A 19,260-nucleotide genomic window follows, 5' to 3' on the forward strand; every position below is an offset into this window, starting at 1 on the left:
CTCAATACTTATGAAACTCAATCATACTCATACTACAGTAATTGCATATATCACATTAAGCTTAAACAAACTACTCTCATACTCATATACATACCGTTATAATCTTCCATTATGTAAAAATAGAAAGCGACTGCCAAATTGACCAAAGAAAAACAGCTCTAAGACTGAATATTCTTTATGATGATTTCTTAATTTATAAAGTAAAAACCATGAACATTTTTACGAAAAGTTTATTTTTAATTTTTACATTACAAAGGCAACGCGAGCTGAATAGTAGAGACATGAGGAGGGGATAAAGGAATGGTGATGACACAGTGTAGAAGTTTTACCGACATGCAGCCAAAAAGGCACGTGACATTAGACCATTGCCAAAAGAGATAACATTCCAAAAACCGGACCCACCAGGACACAAGAAAAGAGGTTAAATAAATGTTTTTATGCCACCGCAGTATCTGCGATGGCATATAGCGATTCACCTGTGTGTGTGTGTGTGTGTGTGTGTGTGTGCGTGTGTTATATAAATTATATAGTGAACTTAAAAAATCTTCTTGTGAAAAAACTACTAGTCTAATTTCAACCAAACGTGGCAGGATTGTTCCTTGGGTGATGGGGCTTTCAAATTTTTTCAAAGAATTTAATTCCATTGCAGAAATCTGGTTGCCATAGCAACCACCAAGAATGATAAGAGTAATTTAAAAATCTTCTTGTAAAGACCCACACGGCCCAGACCTAAGATATTTTGAATAAGCACTGTCTGGAAGACCTCTACCAAGATTGTTCAAATTATAGCCTGGGGTCAAAATTGGCCTCACCTCGTCGTGCTAATTGATATTTTCACTATAGTAAAAACTTAAAAAAAATCTCTTGTCTAAAGGTACAAGCGGCTTAGAGCTTGATTTTTAAAGTAGTATATGTTATTATCTATAGGTCCTTTACCAAAGTTGTTCAAATTTCATCTCTTGTGTCAAAATTGGCCCCGCTCGAGAGGTCCATAATTTCTAACTCCACCTATATGTATATACTAGTAAATCACTTCAAACAAATCTCTATCTTGAACCCATTGACAAAGGCTAGGGTAAGATAACCTTTGGCATGAAACATTGCGTACCAAGCCTAGAACTCTACAAACGCATGTCCACCCTTGAATTAAACCAGACCCTTGCCGGTCAAAAGAATTGCCCCGCCACATAGGACCCGTCATTGATTTTCATTATGTACATCTAGTAAAATAGTCTTTTTGTGTCATGTGAAAGGAAACAACATACATTGGAACATTTTTATGTAAAATATTCAGTAGCTGGGAGTGTACAATGTACAGCTGTTATACACTTAATACCTATTTTTGTCAATAAAGAATTCTTTTATGTTTGAATCAACTATAGCACTATGGCATTTGTATCTTAATATTAGACACATCTGCACATGTGTCTAATGATTTGACATGCTGAAATATAAATCTACTTCTGTAATATTAATGCAGTGGCATAGCATTTTTTCACATATGCATTCTTGTTGTTTTTAGCTCAACTATTCGATAAGAATAAGTAGAGCTATTGTAGTCACCCGAGCGTCGGCGTCTGCGTCGGCGTAACCACTTATGTTAAAGTTTTTGTAATAGTTTAAAATATTTTCAAAGTCCATTGACATATGGCTTTGAAACTTTGCACACTTGTTCATCATCATGACCCCGACCTGTAGACAGGAGGAGGTTAACTCTATCAAGCATTTTTGACAGAATTATGCCCCTTTTCGACTTAGAATTTACGTTTAATAGTTTTTGTAATACCTCAAATATTTTCAAAGTCCATTGACATATGGCTTTGAAAACTTTGCACACTTATTCAACATCATGACCCCAACATGTACACAGGAGGAGGTTACTCTATCAAGCATTTTGACAGAAGTATGCCCCTTTTTCGACTTAGAATTTACGTTTAAGTTTTTGTAATACCTCAAATATTTTCAAAGTCCATTGACATATGGCTTTGAAACTTTGCACACTTATTCAACATCATGACCCCAACATGTACACAGGAGGAGGTTACTCTATCAAGCATTTTGACAGAAGTATGCCCCTTTTTCGACTTAGAATTTACGTTAAAGTTTTTGTAATACCTCAAATATTTTCAAAATTCATTGACATAAGGCTTTGAAACATGTTGAAGTTTTATACTCTTTTTGAGAGCATAATAGGACTCTCTCCAAGGCCAATAACTGTAATATGGATTTTATGAAAAATTTTGCCTTTTTCTTTAATTAGAACATCATTCTACACTTATACAATTAAGGCTTCTTTTACTATAACACATAGATAAGAACACATCGAGCAGATGCTGTCAATAACCGATCAGGCTCTTGTTTGATGTACAGACTTGAAAAATGGACCATAGATGTGATTTCTGAGTCCAAATTGAATTTTGATATTAAATGGCCTACTTTTGATATTATCATTTGACCTACTTTCTTGATTTTTTTTGGTGTAATTTCTGATGTTAAATTGAATTTTGATATTTTCTGACCTACTTTTGATATTTTTGTTATCATTTGAGGTTCTTGTTGTTTGACATACAGATTTGAAATTTGGACCAGGATTGTAATTTTTATGCTGATATTAATTTTGATGTCAGCTGACATACCATATTGTCTCTGTTTAACGCCCCTGGGCGTTGATTTTTTCAAAAGGGGGAAAACTAATTGGAACTGTTAAAATGTGCTTTAAAAAATGTTTATCAAAGATATAACTCAATTATAAAAATCATTATTCATTATTATGATCTAATATAAAACACAGGATAATATTTTTCAATGATTTTACATCATGGAGAGTCATTAATTGTTATTTTAAATAAAAATAATTGGATTTTTTTACTGTTCTTTTATTATTGATTATAAATCTATTAGGTAAGAGTTTTTCCTACAAAATGTGGTGGGGGCATTAATTTGAAACAATATGGTACTTTTGATATTTTTGATATCGCTTAACCTACAATGAAATTATGGGTCAGGTGAGCGATCCCTGTGGTTAAGTTTTTGCGTTTAAGCTGGTTTCTCCATACCTACTGAAGGGAATGGATTGAAACTTCACACACTTGTTCTCTGTGATTATCTAAGATGATTGGCTTAAGTCCCATAACTCTGTTTGCTTTTTTACATAATTATGCACCTTTTTCGACTTAGAAATTCTTGGTTAAGTTTTTGTGTGTAATCTGGTATCTCCATAACTACTGAAGGGAATGGATTGAAACTTCACACACTTGTTTTCTGTGATTATCTAAGATGATTGGCACAAATCCTATAACTCTGATTTGCTTTTTTACATAATTATGCCCCTTTTTCGACTTAGAAATTCTAGGTTAAGTTTCTGCTTGTAATAACTATTGAAGGGTTTGTGCCTTTTTTGGAACAATTTTATGCATTCATGATAATAAAGCAGTGATTAACTCGATAAAACATCTTAATAACAAGCCTTTGTACCTTTTTTGACAATTTTATGTATTCATATAGGTAAGCATTAATATATACTCAATGAAACACCCTTGTGACAACTTTTAGAATAGTTGAGCGTTACTGTCCTCCGACAGTTCTTGTTCATACTTCCTCTGGATTGTGTTATGGGTCAGTTTGATCAAGGTCACTAAAATAAGTGTTTACACTTTTGCCATACATCCTGTATTTATGGACAAATGTTTTCCATATTTGGTAGGAATATATCTTGTATAGACTTCTGCCTTTGGATTGAGTTAGGGGTCAGTGGGTCAAGATCAAGGATGCCAAAAATAGATTTCTACATATTTGCTTATACAGCCTTTATTTATAGACTGATGTTTTTCATATTTGGATGGAACATACCTTGGATGGTCCAGTGTTGGGAGTCACAAGGTCAAGGTCACTTGTGCTAGCAATAGATTTTTTTACAATTTTGGTATACAGCCTTTGTATTTTTCACCAATGTCTTAAAAGAGCATACCTATGGTGGTCCTTAAAGTTTGTATGGAGTTTTCAAGGCCAAGGTTTTGCATTTACATGTATTCATAAATATATTTGATAAAGTTTTATTGGTAAGTTGAATATTTTTCAACTTCATCATAAGTCATAGGAATGACTTGCCAACTTATATTTTTCCAATAACAAAAGGTCATAACTCTGTGAAGTGATATAACTGTGTTTAGATTTTTTAGGCAATTTTTCTTTTCATAACTGAGTGAATGGGTAAACCTTTTTTGAAAAATAACATTTGTTTTTTGGTGTACTGGGCCTTTGAGTTTTATTTACTTTAAAAGGAGGAAAGCACATAAAATTACGCAACTTTTGAAGTCATAGAAATGAAACAATTCCAATATAGATGAAAAATATGTTTAAATTCTACATTTATTTCACTCATAAACACCATCTAAGTCACACAACATACAGTTTTAAGAATATATAAATTTTGATATAAATCATGATGCAAGAATACAAGTATATGATAAATCAAATAAATTTCTACAACACAATTCATGTATATTCACAATGAATTAAACTTAAGCAGTGTCATGACATATTGAACATGTATATACAAACGTCATGTACTTGTCACAATCAAGTTATTTAAGTGACTATGTTTTTCTTTTACATTTTCTGTTTAAATATTGAATTTTATATATGAACCAGGATATTCTTTAAATAATATTTTTATTGATAGTGGTTCATATATTTACTTAAAAGATTAGATATCATACACTTCAATGTTATCATCTCCATATCTGCTTATACACATCTTAGTCATTTGTTGATTACAACCGACTGATCTAATATTCGCTTTTCTACTATCAGCTTTTATAACCTCTCCTATCAGCTCACCATCACATGTAAACTGTAAAACATTATTGGATCCATATCCAGATACAAGCACACTAGCTGCTTCTGTGAGATAACAACATGTAGCCCTCTTTAATTGTTCATCATTAAATGATGTAATAACCTGACCATTGTTGTCCAGTACTATCAGTCCATTATCATAGTCAGCAACATAAATCCTTGTAGCATCCTGACTGACAGCTAGACTGTATATGTCAGAGAACAGCTTGTGTCCTGATTGATCTTTACTGATCTGATTAAGCTTCCTACCAGACAATGTATACATATATACTGATGTGTCACCATCTGAAATATATAAATTATTGTTTGCATATGCAAGACCAAAACATTTAAAATCAGTTTTAATCTTGTTTGATGTTTTCATTTTACCACTAAGAGAAATGAAATTAACTTCATTCTGATATGGAACAGTTACTGCAACTTGTGTGTTATTGATCATACACACTTGCCATGGTTTTCCAGGTAGATCACAGTAGTCTGTGACAGTATAGTTATAACTGTGTAAACGTTTAAGTTTGATGTTGATGTTATCAGCAAGAATTATTGTACCATCTTCCATACAGCAGGCACTGGTAATATGACAATTATTTTTATCAGACTTAACTTTTACATTATATAATTGATGTCCTTTAATCTGAAATAAATTAATAGAAGCCTTTGTAGGTTTTTCTGATAGTATGCCTAGGGCCTTCATTTGTTCTAGCTGTGTAAGAATTGTTCTATCAGGTTGAAAATCTATGTCTTCTACTGTATTTTTAATTTTTGCATCTTCAATATACATGTTGGCGACATGTGTAGCATCCTCTGCCATCTTAACATGAACAAACACTTCAGCTTTATTTGTGTTTGTAGATGTTAACTTATCATTAGCTGATGTAATCCTGGACTTGTTTGCTTGTAGTTGTTTGAAACCTGCTTCAATCTTGTCTTCAAGACATTTGACTTTATCTTCTATCTCATCTATAGAAGTTTTCTCCAGTTTGTCAAGATGATCATTGATTTCTTGTCGGAATTTTCTTATATTAACCAGTATTTCTGCTTTCCTCTTCAGCAGCCTTTGTTTATCCTGTTTAAATCTATCAGCTTGTTTAGCAAGGGTCTTGGCTATTTCCTTGAGTCTTGTTTGAATTTCTCTGGATGCAACTTGGCAAGAACTGTTTTGGATAAATTCTGGTATGTAGAATGTGTCCTTGCATAATCTGAAAAATAAGTTAGGACAGTTTGTGAATATAAGGCTATGAAATGACTGAGGAGGTAATATTAAATTTTTTTAATCTCTTCTACATATCAGTATTTATGATAGAATATTATGTTAAGACTTGTTAGTACCTATTAAACATTTCATATATTTAAATGACATTATGCCCATCCAATAGTATATAAATATCCATCAGAATTTCCTGTAACATTCATAATTGATAAAGAAAGTGTGGCAGTCTTTTTTATATTTCTGATAGATTTATATTTTATCCTGAACAATTTCTAGTATCACTTTTGCATCAATCACCATTATTAAAGTCTATCATGTGAAATAAATAATTCAGTTCAACTTAACAATAAAAAATGAGCATAAAAGTCACGTTTATTGAAAATATAATCTATGTTTATACACTGTACATTAACTAAATTTTACCTATGATCAACTGCCATACATGTAGAACAGCCAACATTATCATGGTTCTGACAGTACATATCAATGTGTTTATGACTGTGTCTGTCACATCTCTCAGCTGGTGCCCTCGGTAGACCTTTTCCGGTTCCTGACTTGACCTGTGATTTATCCAGCACCTTGTGACCAGCACACAGGGGCACTTGACCATGTACTTGAACACAAGTTATACAGAAATAATCCTTACAGTCTACACAGTATTTTTCACCTTCAGTATTTTTCCCTTTATTTTTACACATTGAACATAACACATCAAATATTTCATCGGAAAGAATATCCGTATCTATTTGTTTACCAGTAGCCATTTTGTAGATATTTTATTCAATGTGTTATCTGAACTGATCTATTCACCAATAAAGCTGCCCCAATTTCGTTTCAGAGTCATTTTAAACATTATAATAAAGCAACACTTTAAATCACAGTTCTCAAGTTTTACTTCTGTAATGATATAAAACTTATTCCTTTTTATGTATAATTATCATCTCCGATATTTGCTAAGTTATTTGTAAAGGTTCACCCTACAAAGATTGTATCTTTATCTGAAAACATTGAGTTAAAGTCTACATCTAACTTCCGAATGATCAATGTTCTTTAAATACACAGGTTTAAGAATTTACATCAGCTTGGTTTAACATATGATCAACCTTGTTTGAATACACAGTTTTAAGTATTTGCATCAGCTTGGTTTAACATTATGCTTTTTATAAAGCAATCAACACCTGGAAGTAAATAACCTAAATAACTTTAAGAATAAATGAGCCGCGTCATGACAAAACCAATATAATGGGTTTGCGACCAGCATGCTGTTCGCTTTTAAACCTTTTAACAAGTAGAGAAACTGATAACGAACAGCATGGATCCTGATCAGACTGCGCGGATGCGCAGGCTGGTCTGGATCCATGCTGGTCGCAAACCCATTATGTTGGTTTTGTTGTGACACGGCTCAAATGTCTTTCCATGAAAAAATCATTTAACAAGAATGAAAACTGATAATGATCAGCTCGACCACAGGTTTAAAAAAAAAATACTTTTATATTTTCAGTGGTTATAATTAAAGAAATGTAGCAGTAATATTTTGATTTCTTATAATGCTCTATTCATGTCTGGTTTGTGATGAAAGTACAATTGACATATTTATATAAAAATTCTTTATCTGTGTTTTCATTCAGATGATGAAGACAAGCTCACAAAATATGCCAATTTTGTAAACTCTTTGCAATTCTTAAAAAGATGGCATAGGAGGATAGTAACAATGTTATTATTGACAGACTTACAAATTTTAATGCAAACAGCATATTATTATTAAAAAGAAAATTGGTGACAACTGAAAAGGAACGCTTTAATTAAGAAGTAAGCAGGGGATGTTCAGTTCTAAGAAGAAGTAAAAAAAATGTGAAAAAAAGTTCATTAATATCACCAATAATTTATTCCAACTTTGTTTTTATGCCACCGCAGCATAGTTATGTAATGCGTAGACATATAGTGATTCACCTGCTGTGTGTGTGTTTGTATGTTTGCCTGTTATATAGATGATATACTGTAGTGAACTTAAAAAAAACCTTCTTGTGAGATCCAAATTGGCCCACCTCTTTTGAAAAATAACATTTTTTTTTGGTGTACTGGGCCTTTGAGTTTTATTTACTTTAAAAGGAGGAAAGCACATAAAATTACGCAACTTTTGAAGTCATAGAAATGAAACAATTCCAATATAGATGAAAAATATGTTTAAATTCTACATTTATTTCACTCATAAACACCATCTAAGTCACACAACATACAGTTTTAAAAATATATAAATTTTGATATAAATTATAATGCAAGAATACAATGTATATGATAAATCAAATAAATTTCTACAACACAATTCATGTATATTCACAATGAATTAAACTTAAGTAGTATCATGACATATTGAACATGTATATACAAAAGTCATGTACTTGTCACAATCAAGTTATTTAAGTGACTGTGTTTTTCTTTTACATTTTCTGTTTAAATATTGAATTTTACATATGAACCAGGATATTCTTTAAATAATATTTTTATTGATAGTGGTTCATATATTTACTTAAAAGATTAGATATCATACACTTCAATGTTGTCATCCATCCATCTGCTTATACACATCTTAGTCATTTGTTGATTACAACAGACTGATCTAATATTCCGCTTTTCTACTATCAGCTTTTATAACCTCTCCTATCAGCTCACCATCACATGTAAACTGTAAAACATTATTGGAGCCATCTCCAGATACCAGCACACTACCTGCTTCAGTGAGATAACAACATGTAGCCCTCTTTAATTGTTCATCATTAAATGATGTAATAACCTGACCATTGTTGTCCAGTACTATCAGTCCATTACGGCAGTCAGCAACATAAATCCTTGTAGCATCCTTACTGACAGCTATACTGCGTATGTCAGAGAACAGCTTATGTCCTGATTGATCCTTACTGAACTGATTAAGCTTCCTACCAGACAATGTATACATATATACTGATGTGTCAGAGTCTGAAATATATAAATTATTGTTTGCATATGCAAGACCATAACATTCAAAATCAGTTTTAATCTTGTTTGATGTTTTCATTTTACCACTAAGAGAAATGAAATGAACTGACTTTTGTGATGGAACAGTTACTGCAACTTGTGTGTTATTGATCATACACACTTGCCATGGTCCTCCAGGTAGATCATAGTAGTCAGTGACAGTATAGTTATAACTGTGTAACCGTTTAAGTTTGTTGTTGTTGTAATCAGCAAGAATTATTGTACCATCTTCCATACAGCAGGCACTGGTGATATGACAATTATTTTTATCAGACTTAACTTTTACATTATATAATTGATGTCCTTTAATCTGAAATAAATTAACAGAAGCCTTTGTAGGTTTTTCTGATAGTGTGCCTAGGGCCTTCATTTGTTCTAGCTGTGTAAGAATTGTTCTATCAGGTTGAAAATCTATGTCTTCTACTGTATTTTTAATTTTTGCATCTTCAATATATATGTTGGCAACATTTGCAGCATCCTCTGCCATCTTAACATGAACAAACACTTCAGCTTTATTTGTGTTTGTAGATGCTAATTTATCATTAGCTGATGTAATCCTGGACTTATTTGCTTGTAGCTGTTTGAGACCATCTTCTATCTTGTCTTCAAGACTTTTGACTTTATCTTCTATCTCATCTATAGAAGTTTTCTCCAGTTTGTCAAGATGATCATTGATTTCTTGTCGGAATTTTCTGATATCAGCCAGTATTTCTGCTTTCCTCTTCAGCAGCCTTTGTTTATCCTGTTTAAATCTATCAGCTTGTTTAGCAAGGGTCTTGGCTATTTCCTTGAGTCTTGTTTGAATTTCTCTGGATGCAACTTGGCAAGTATTGTTTTGGATAAATTCTGGTATGTAGAATGTGTCCTTGCATAATCTGAAAAATAAGTTAAGACAGTTTGTGAATATAAGGCTATGAAATGACTGAGGAGGTAATATTAAATATTTTTATTCTCTTCTACATATCAGTATTTACGATAGAATATAATGTTAAGACTTGTAAGTACCTATTAAACATTTCATATATTTAAGTGACATTATGCCCATCCAAGAGTATATAAATATCCATCAGAATTTCCTGTAACATTCAGTTTATAAAGAAAGTGGGGCAGTCTTTTTTATATTTCTGATACATTTATGTTTTATCCTGAACAATTTCTAATATCATTTTTGTGTCAATCACCATTATAACAGTATATCATGTGAAATGAATAATTCAGCTCAACTTAACAATGAAAAAAATGAGCATAATGTCACTTTTATTTAAATTATTATCTATGTTTATATATTAAATTTTACCTGTGATCAACTGCCATGCATGTAGAACAGCCAACATTATCATGGTTCTGACAGTACATATCAATGTGTTTATGACTGTGTCTGTCACATCTCTCTGTTGGTGCCCTCGGCAGACCTTTGCTGGTTCCTGACTTAACTTGAGATTTATCCAGCACCTTGTGACCAGCACACAGAGGCACTTGACCATGTACTTGAACACAAGTTATACAGAAATAATCCTTACAGTCTACACAGTATTTTTCACCTTCAGTGTTTTTCCCTTTATTTTTACACATTGAACATAATACATCAAATATTTCATCGGAAAGAATATCCGTATCTATTTGTTTACCAGTAGCCATTTTGTAGATATTTTATTCAATGTGTAATCTGAACTGATCTATTCACCAATAAAGCTGTCCCAATTTCATTTCACAGTCATTTTAAACATTATAATTTCCAGCAACACTTTAAATCCCAGTTCTCAAGTTTTACTTCTGTAATGATATTTAACTTTTTCCTTTCAATCTCCAATATTTGCTAAGTTATTTGCAAAGGTTCACCCTACTGTCTACTCTTACTCCTTGTTTAAATACACAGGTTTAAGTATTCACATCAGCTTGGTTTAACATATGATCAACCTTGTTTAAATACACAACTCAGCTTGGTTTAACATTATGCTTTTTATAAAGCTATAAACACCCGGAAGTAAATAACCTAAACAATTTTAAGAATAAATGTCTTTCCATGAAAAAATCATTCAACAAGAAATGAAAACTGATAACGATCAGCTCAACCACAGGTTTAAAAAAAAACTTTTATAGTTTCAGTGGTTATAATTAAAGAAATGTAGCAGTAATATTTTGATTTCTTATAATGCTCTATTCATGTCTGGTTTGTGATGAAAGTAAAATTGACATATTTATATAAAAATTCTTTATTCAGATGATGAAGACAAGCTCACAAAATATGCCAATTTTGCAAACTCTTTACAATTTTTAAAAAGATGGCATAGGAGGATAGTAACAATTTTATTATTAGCTCACCTGTCACAAAGTGACAGGGTGAGCTTTTGTGATCGCTTTTCGTCCGGCGTCTGTCCGTCGTCCGTCCGTCCGTAAACTTTTACTTTAAATGACATCTCCTCATAAACCACTAAGCCAATTTCATCCAAACTTCACAAGAATGTTCCGTTGTCGGTCACCTTTAAAAATTGTTCAAAGAATTTAATTCCATGCAGAACTCTGGTTGCCATGGCAACCGAAAGAAAAAACTTTAAATATCTTCTTTTAAAAAACCGTAAGAGCTAGAGCTTAGATATTTGGCATGAAACATCTTCTAGTGAGTGTCTACCAAGTTTGTTCAAATAAAAGCCCTGGGGTCAAAATTGGCCCCGCCCCGGGGGTCATTGATTTTCCCTATATACATATAGTAAAAACTTAAAAATTCTTCTTTTAAAGAACCAAAAGAGCTACAGCTAAGATATTTAGCATGAAACATGTTCTAATGGGTGTCTACCAAGTTTGTTCAAATAAAAGCCCTGGGGTCAAAATTGGCCCCGCCCCGGGGGGTCATTGATTTTCCCTATATGCATATAGTAAAAACTTAAAAAATCTTCTTGTAAAGAACTCAAAGAGCTATGGCTAAGATATTTAGCAACAAACATCTTGTAATAAGTGTCTACCAAGTTTGTTCAAATAAAAGCCCTGGGGTCAAAATTGGCCCCGCCCCAGGGGGGTCATTGATTTTCCCTATATGCATATAGTAAAAACTTAAAAAATCTTCTTTTTAAGAACCAAAAGAGCTAGAGCTAAGATTTTTAGCATGAAACATGTTCTAATAAGTGTCTACCAAGTTTGTTCAAATAAAAGCCCTGGGGTCAAAATTGGCCCGCCCCGGGGGGTCATTGATTTTCCCTATATGCATATAGTAAAAACTTAAGAAATCTTCTTTTAAAGAACCAAAAGAGCTAGAGCTAACATATTTAGCATGAAACATGTTCTAATGGGTGTCTACCAAGTTTGTTCAAATAAAAGCCCTGGGGTCAAAATTGGCCCCGCCCCAGGGGGGTCATTGCTTTTCCCTATATGCATATAATAAAAACTAAAAAATCTTCTTTTAAAGAACTCAAAGAGCTATGGCTAAGATATTGAGCATCAAACATGTTCTAATAGGTGTCTACCAAGTTTGTTCAAATAAAAGCCCTGGGGTCAAAATTGGCCCCACCCCAGGGGGTCATTGATTTTCCCTATTTGCATATAGTAAAAACTAAAAAATCTTCTTTTAAAGAACTCAAAGAGCTATGGCTAAGATATTGAGCATCAAACATGTTCTAATAGGTGTCTACCAAGTTTGTTCAAATAAGAGCCCTGGGGTGAAAATTGGCCCCGCCCCAGGGGGGTCATTGATTTTCCCTATATGCATAATAGTAAAAACTAAAAAATATTCTTTTAAAGAACTCAAAGAGCTATGGCTAAGATATTTAGCATCAAACATGTTCTAATAGGTGTCTACCAAGTTTGTTCAAATAAAAGCCCTGGAGTCAAAATTGGCACCGCCCCGGGGGTCATTGATTTTCCTTATATGTGTATAGCAAAAACTTAAAAAATCTTCTTTGAAAAAACCCAAATAGCTAGAGTTAAGATATTAAGATTGAAACATCTTTTAGTGAGTGTCTACAAAGTTTGTTCAAATAAAAGACCTGGGGTCAAAATTGGCCCCGCCCCGGGGGTCATTGATTTTCTTTATATGTGTATAGCAAAAACTTAAAAATCTTCTTTGAAAAAACCCAAATAGCTAGAGTTTAGATATTAAGCATGAAACATCTTCTAGTAAGTGTCTACAAAGTTTGTTCAAATAAAAGCCCTGGGGTCAAAACTGGTCCGGCCCCAGGGGTGTCATTGTTTTTAACTATATGTGTATATAAGTAAAAACTTACAAAAAAATCTTCTTTCAAAAAGCAGAATGAGCTAGAGCATAGATGTTTAGCATGAAACATCTTCTTATGGGTGTCTACCGAGTTTGTGCAAATAAAAGCCCTTGGGTTAAATTGGCCCTGCAACGTTGGGGGGGCCGGGGGTTTGGGGCCTATATACAGGTGAGCGACCTCAGGGCCATCATGGCCCTCTTGTTGACAGACTAACAGATTTTAAAGTAAGCAGCATATTATTATTAAAAAGAAAGTTGGTGACAACTGAAAAGGAACGCTTTAATTAAGAAGTAGGCAGGGGATATTCAGTCCTGACGAAGAAAAATAATGTGAAAAAAGTTCATTAATATCACCAATAATTTATTCCAACTTTGTTTTTATGCCACTGCAGCATATGTAATGCGGTGGCATATAGTGATTCACCTGCGTGTGTGTGTGTTTGTATGTTTTCCTGTTATATAGATGATATACTGTAGTGAACTTAAAAAAAAACCTTCTTGTGAAAAACTACTTGTCCAATTTCAACCAAACTTGGCAGGATTGTTCCTTGGGTGAATGGCTTTCAAAGTTGTTCAAAGAATTTGATTCCGTGAAGAAATCTGGTTGCTATGGCAACCAAAAGGAATTTTAAGAATTTTTTTAAAAATCTTTTTGTAAAGACCCACAATGTCTACAGCTTAGATATTTTGCATATGGCATAGTCTTGGTAACCTCTATAAAGATTTTTCAATTATAGCCCTGGGGTCAAAATTGGCCGACCCCTGGGGTTATTGATTTCACTATCTACATATGGTAAAAACTTTAGAAAATCTTCTTGTCTGAAAATACAAGCTTAGAGCTTTGATATTTGGTAATGACAGGTTATATGGTCCTATCATATAAATGGTTGTTTGGAAATATAACCTGAGCTGCAAGGCGAGGTTTATATTGCAAACAATCATATATATACCTTCATATAACCTGTCAGGAATATTTATAACTAATAATAATACAGCAAACTTCTTTTTTTTTTTAGAAAAAAGTGAGATTTCTTCATGAATTGATAGCAGCTGTGTATATAAAACTATATAATTGTCACGTTTATCCATTTAAAGCGACGTTACAAACGTGCAGTATTATAAAATATCATATATTGGTGCTTTACCAAATTGTTCAAATTTTTGGCCCCTTGTGTCAAAATTGGCCTTGCTCTGGGTGTCATATGTTTTCCTGATATGTATATAGTAAAATTTTTAGAAATCTCTAAGGCCCTGTCACACATGGCTGCGCGTCCACTGCGTTTGCACGGCATTGTTCAATTTAATGAAGCGCCGCGAGATCACATTAAAAATGGGGTAGTTCTGATGACATGGAAACTTCACGGCGTCTTCACAGCGTCCTCAGGGCGATAATGCTGATGCTACCGAGCTTCCACGGCTTTTAAAATTTCAATTGTCTGTGTTTGGACTGCGTTCTACTTCTACTTGTTTGTTTTGAGCATGCTCAAAATGCATGCCCTCGTTTGGCGTTCTATGCAATGCCACTATGATACTGTGGTGATATTTGCGATCTTACTGCGCACACCTCTGAATAACGCGTTCTGAATTTTTAGCTCACCTGAGCTAGCTCATGCTCAGCTTTTAGGATTGTTGAATGTCCGTTGTCTGTTATCCATCCACATTTGTTCGTTAACACTCTAGCGGTCACATTTTTGCCTCAAATAATCAACAAACTTTGTCATGATGCTTGTCTAGGTAATTGCTAGGATGATTTCGAACATGGGTCATCTCAGATGAAAAACTAGGTCACAGGAAAAAATAGAAAATCTCGTTAACACTCTAGTGGCGACTGATGTGATCCAAATATCCTTGAAATTGGTCTGATAGTTTGTTTTGATGATTTCTAGGTCAAGTTTGAATATGGGTTACCTAAACCAACGTAATGCGTTTGCGACCAGCATGGATCCAGACCAGCCTGGATCAGGATCTATGCTGTTCGCTATCAGTTTCTCTACTTGTAATGGGGTTGGTAAGCGAACAGCATGGATCCTGATCAGACTGCGCGGATGCGCAGGCTGGTCTGGATCCATGCTGGTCGCAAACCCATTATGTTGGTTTTGTCGTGACACGGCTCAAATTGTCTTTCATGTGTCATGCTGACCCACCAAAGTCACTAGTTCATTATGGCAAAGTTCGGTTGCATAGAAACAAAAATAATCTACCTCTGTATTATTAATGCGGTGATATAGCATTTTGTCACAACTGCAACTGCCCCAGATATAATGTGTAAAAATATAAAATTGGCAGTTTGCCAAAACTGTTCAAAGTTGAACCATTTTAGAAAATGGGGCTTTAAAGTTTTCTTTTTAGAAAATGGGGCTTTAAAGTTGGGGTTTTTTTTTAGAAAAAGGTAATAAACAAATTTAATTGGTCTGCTGTCAAACAGTAACTCATATGAATACATGTTAAAGGCCACACAATATTCTTACTAAAGAAGATGATTTTCTTTTTTTTATCAGTACTGATGTTGCAAGTTAAATTTCAAATTTTGTTTACAGACCCAACACCTGCTGTTGAGAAACCTGGGTCTCGAGCCAGTGGGGATAAACTAGCTGGGGGGCAGGGAGCATCATCCCCAACCCCTCATACTTTAGTGGGTGTGGTTAAAAGAGATGATGATTTTGATGGAAGGTGAGTACCCCCTATTTATATTAATGTTGTTCCATAAAATTAATATCTTGTGCTTAGAAAATGCATGTTTAAGTATATATTAAAAGTGGAACAACAAAATCTTATGAGAATATTTAGACATTTAGTCAACCAGTATGTTAAAAAGACCTGTTCTGAATGATTAAAAAAAAAAGGATTTGTGGAGAGTATGTATTTAATAATATATTATGGTCCCTATATTATTACATGTAGTTATAAAGTTTGCTGATGGGATATATAAGAGAATATAGTCAAAATGATTTCTTTGACCTTATTGGCAGCTTTTTAAGAGATATCTTTGCCCTGAGGGGGTTGCTTTTCAGATGATAAATCTTATATATTGAATTCTGCAGAAAATCCCTATCATACTCGGGCTCAAAATTTTGAAACTCCCTCCCTTTAAACATAAGAAATTCTTCCAACTAACAAACATTCAAAACTAATTTTCTAAAATGGTGGTTCTCTGGTGGGCATCAAAAAATCTAGCTATTGTTTTAATATCACATATATACATGTATGTCTCATAAAATGTACACTTTCATACTTTCAAAAGTTTATATTCATTTTCTTATTGCATTTTTCAATAACTCTACTTTTCTATGTTGTATAACTTGTATACATTAAGTTTTCTTTTTCTTTTTTTGTTTACATAAATCTTCTGTTTGTAACTGTATATATGTACATTTTGAAAGAGGCTCATAGGGAAGACTGGGCTTGCCTAACTATGTTGCCTCTTTAAATAAAGTCTTTATTATTATTATTATTATTATTATTATATAGATAAGATTAGATAAAGAATGTGTCTACCGATTAAGATTCAAGAAATTTATTTGCACCGTAATATATCGTATATAGGTCACCCTTCAATATAGTCTAAGATATATGAGAGAATATAGCCAGGACGTGATCAATGACCTAAGGCACTGCTTTTTGTGGATAAATCTTAAAATGTATATTGTCACCTTAGTGCAATAAGTGGTTAACTACAATTATATTTAGAAGGACTTTTTCCTATTATTGCTCTAAGGTGACGATATATATGGAAAAAAAAAGTTACGAAATTTATTTGCATTGTTTATAATGTTTTATATATAGGTCATCGTTCAGCAGACTAGGTCGTCTGGCCGACCATGATGACGCTCCACCTGAGAGACATGATTCTCGTGCCAGTAAAGTCAGCTCAAAGAAGTCACGCACAGTCTCCCAGGCCTCAAAGACCCGTACAGAACAGGCCAGCACCCCTAATAGTAAAGCAAGACAAGGTGCAAAATCTGCTGGTTCCTCTGGTAATGTTGTTCTCTATGTGGATTTTTGTTAGTTACACATGTACATACTCCTTTGAGAGCTAAATGAATAAACTAAACTTACTCTTGAATAGAGAATATTTTGTTTTTTCCAGCTAATTGGGGTGGGGGGGGGGGATACAAACAAACTTTACAGTTACAGCTTGGAAAATAATCGCTACAGGTTAACAAATTTATTTTGAACCATCATGCACTCTGAAGCTTTAATGGTAAAATTTGTTTGTATTAGGGAGATTAGCTTGGAAAAAGTCATATTTGTCAAGTTTCAGATAACAACTTCTTATTAAAAATCCGTGCTTAGGTAAGAATTCCTGATAACACCATTATGCAAGCCACTGAAAATATTCATATCGACGCATGTTTAAATGTATCCAAGATCTGTAACAGTAGCCTGAATCGATATTGAATTATTCCCCTTGTGGCAGTGTGGCTGAGTGGTTAACACAGCGGACTTGTAATCTTAGGATTGCTGACCACGTGGGTTCAAACTTTGTCAGGGGCAAGGCGTTGTTTTCTTGAGCAAGAAACTTTACATTTATTGCTTAGTACCGGTTGATTCCAAGAATGGATTTGAAAGTGTTACAATAAGCTTATAGCTTCCAACACAATCAAAATAAAAGAAGCTTGTTTAAACTACTACTTACTCCCCTTTTTTAACGAAGGAAAGTTTCTGTTTTATTATTATGCCCTTCACAACATCTTTTGTCTGTTCACCCTTCAAAATTGGAAGAAAATGTTTTGATTAGATTAGCAGCTTTATCTCATATGCATGTACTTGATTATTCATTATAAATGAAAAGAAATATATTAATTTAATATTACAGGATCAAGCAAAGCTATTCAAGCCTCAAACCAGGGCTCGTTTCAGCCTCGAAGGCGAAATCGTAAGGCAGAATTAGCGGCTCAGACTGCCGCAGAGCATGTCAAGAGGAACGGTATATGTATGGTACCAATCAGAATGGCTGTCCTCTTCTCTGGTATGTTCACTTAAAGGGACTCCACTGAGGTTTTTTGACATGACAGGACTTTAAATAAATTTTGGATATTAATGTTTCATTTGATGTAGGTCTGGACAAATAACTGGTGTACAAATTTTACATCATTCACTAACTCTGTTTTATCAGAATAAGTATTATTATTGTATAAAATACCCAAAATTGAAAAGCGTTGCAATGCTTGTGAGTTATCTATTTATGAACATTTTGTCACCTTAGTGCAGAAACAGGTTAACTCCTATTAAATTACTTAAGAAGTTAACCTGTTACTGCACTAAGGTGATGATTTGTATTCTTGTACTTGTTGTACTGAAATGTTATGATCTGACTTTAGGAGATAATTTTAATAATTCTTCTCAAAATTCAATGAGGTTCTACTATGTATGTTTGAATGGTTAAAACCCTTTGTGAGATCCATGTATTGCCTAGTTGAGTTCAAGTAAATACTGCTTTTTTTGTTTTTTTTTAAACAAGACCATAATATGTTAATATTGTCACCAGACTTCTAAGACATGTAAAACTATTTTTTGACTTGCCAGGTGTAGAAACGATTACAAACCGGTTGGATACCCCGGTGCCAGGCCTCGAGGATATGTTTGTTACCTTACAGCTTAACAAGCCGTTACTGAACGAGAAACAGAAACAGGAGTTGAACCCAATGATCATCAATATTCACTCTGTTACCAACATGCCCGCGTCACCGATGACCCATGAACAGCTGAAAGACAGGTCAGTTACTTTAACAAAGGTGTCTAATATATTTAATCTTTAGTTTCCCCGACGATAAAATCTTGCCTTACAGTCTTAATGATTTCTTCTTTAATTATTAGTTCGATTCTTCGATAAATTTTAAAATGTTTATAGAATTATAATTAGAACAGTTACAATATGTGACAAAACTAATTTAAGTTTTAATTTAAGCCTAAATTTTCTCTAGTTAAAGAACATAAACAGTATAGGACAAAACTGTTTAAAGTTTTAATTTAAGTC

The 19,260-nt window shown here is 33.5% G+C and overlaps 3 protein-coding genes across 3 annotated transcripts; 1 reads left to right on the top strand and 2 right to left on the bottom strand.

Annotated features, from left to right (window-relative positions):
* Positions 1–10: 10 nt before the first annotated feature.
* On the top strand, positions 11–19,057 carry LOC132742772 (uncharacterized). The gene is made up of 6 exons (XM_060731248.1): positions 11–37; positions 321–420; positions 15,821–15,953; positions 17,067–17,257; positions 18,100–18,252; positions 18,810–19,057. The coding sequence occupies exons 1-6, from the start codon at positions 11–13 to the stop codon at positions 19,040–19,042; spliced, it is 837 nt and encodes a 278-aa protein (XP_060587231.1). The 3' UTR covers positions 19,043–19,057.
* Positions 3,530–7,209, bottom strand: LOC132742770 (uncharacterized). Its single transcript, XM_060731245.1, has 2 exons — positions 6,491–7,209; positions 3,530–6,056 (listed from the first exon to the last, which is right to left on the bottom strand). The coding sequence occupies exons 1-2, from the start codon at positions 6,829–6,831 to the stop codon at positions 4,706–4,708; spliced, it is 1,692 nt and encodes a 563-aa protein (XP_060587228.1). The 5' UTR covers positions 6,832–7,209; the 3' UTR covers positions 3,530–4,705.
* On the bottom strand, positions 8,233–11,001 carry LOC132742771 (uncharacterized). Its single transcript, XM_060731246.1, has 2 exons — positions 10,377–11,001; positions 8,233–9,954 (listed from the first exon to the last, which is right to left on the bottom strand). The coding sequence occupies exons 1-2, from the start codon at positions 10,715–10,717 to the stop codon at positions 8,685–8,687; spliced, it is 1,611 nt and encodes a 536-aa protein (XP_060587229.1). The 5' UTR covers positions 10,718–11,001; the 3' UTR covers positions 8,233–8,684.
* Positions 19,058–19,260: the final 203 nt, after the last annotated feature.

This window comes from Ruditapes philippinarum, unplaced genomic scaffold (assembly GCF_026571515.1).
Source record: "Ruditapes philippinarum isolate M1 unplaced genomic scaffold, ASM2657151v2 ctg166_1_1_1_1, whole genome shotgun sequence".
Lineage (NCBI taxonomy): Eukaryota > Metazoa > Mollusca > Bivalvia > Venerida > Veneridae > Ruditapes > Ruditapes philippinarum.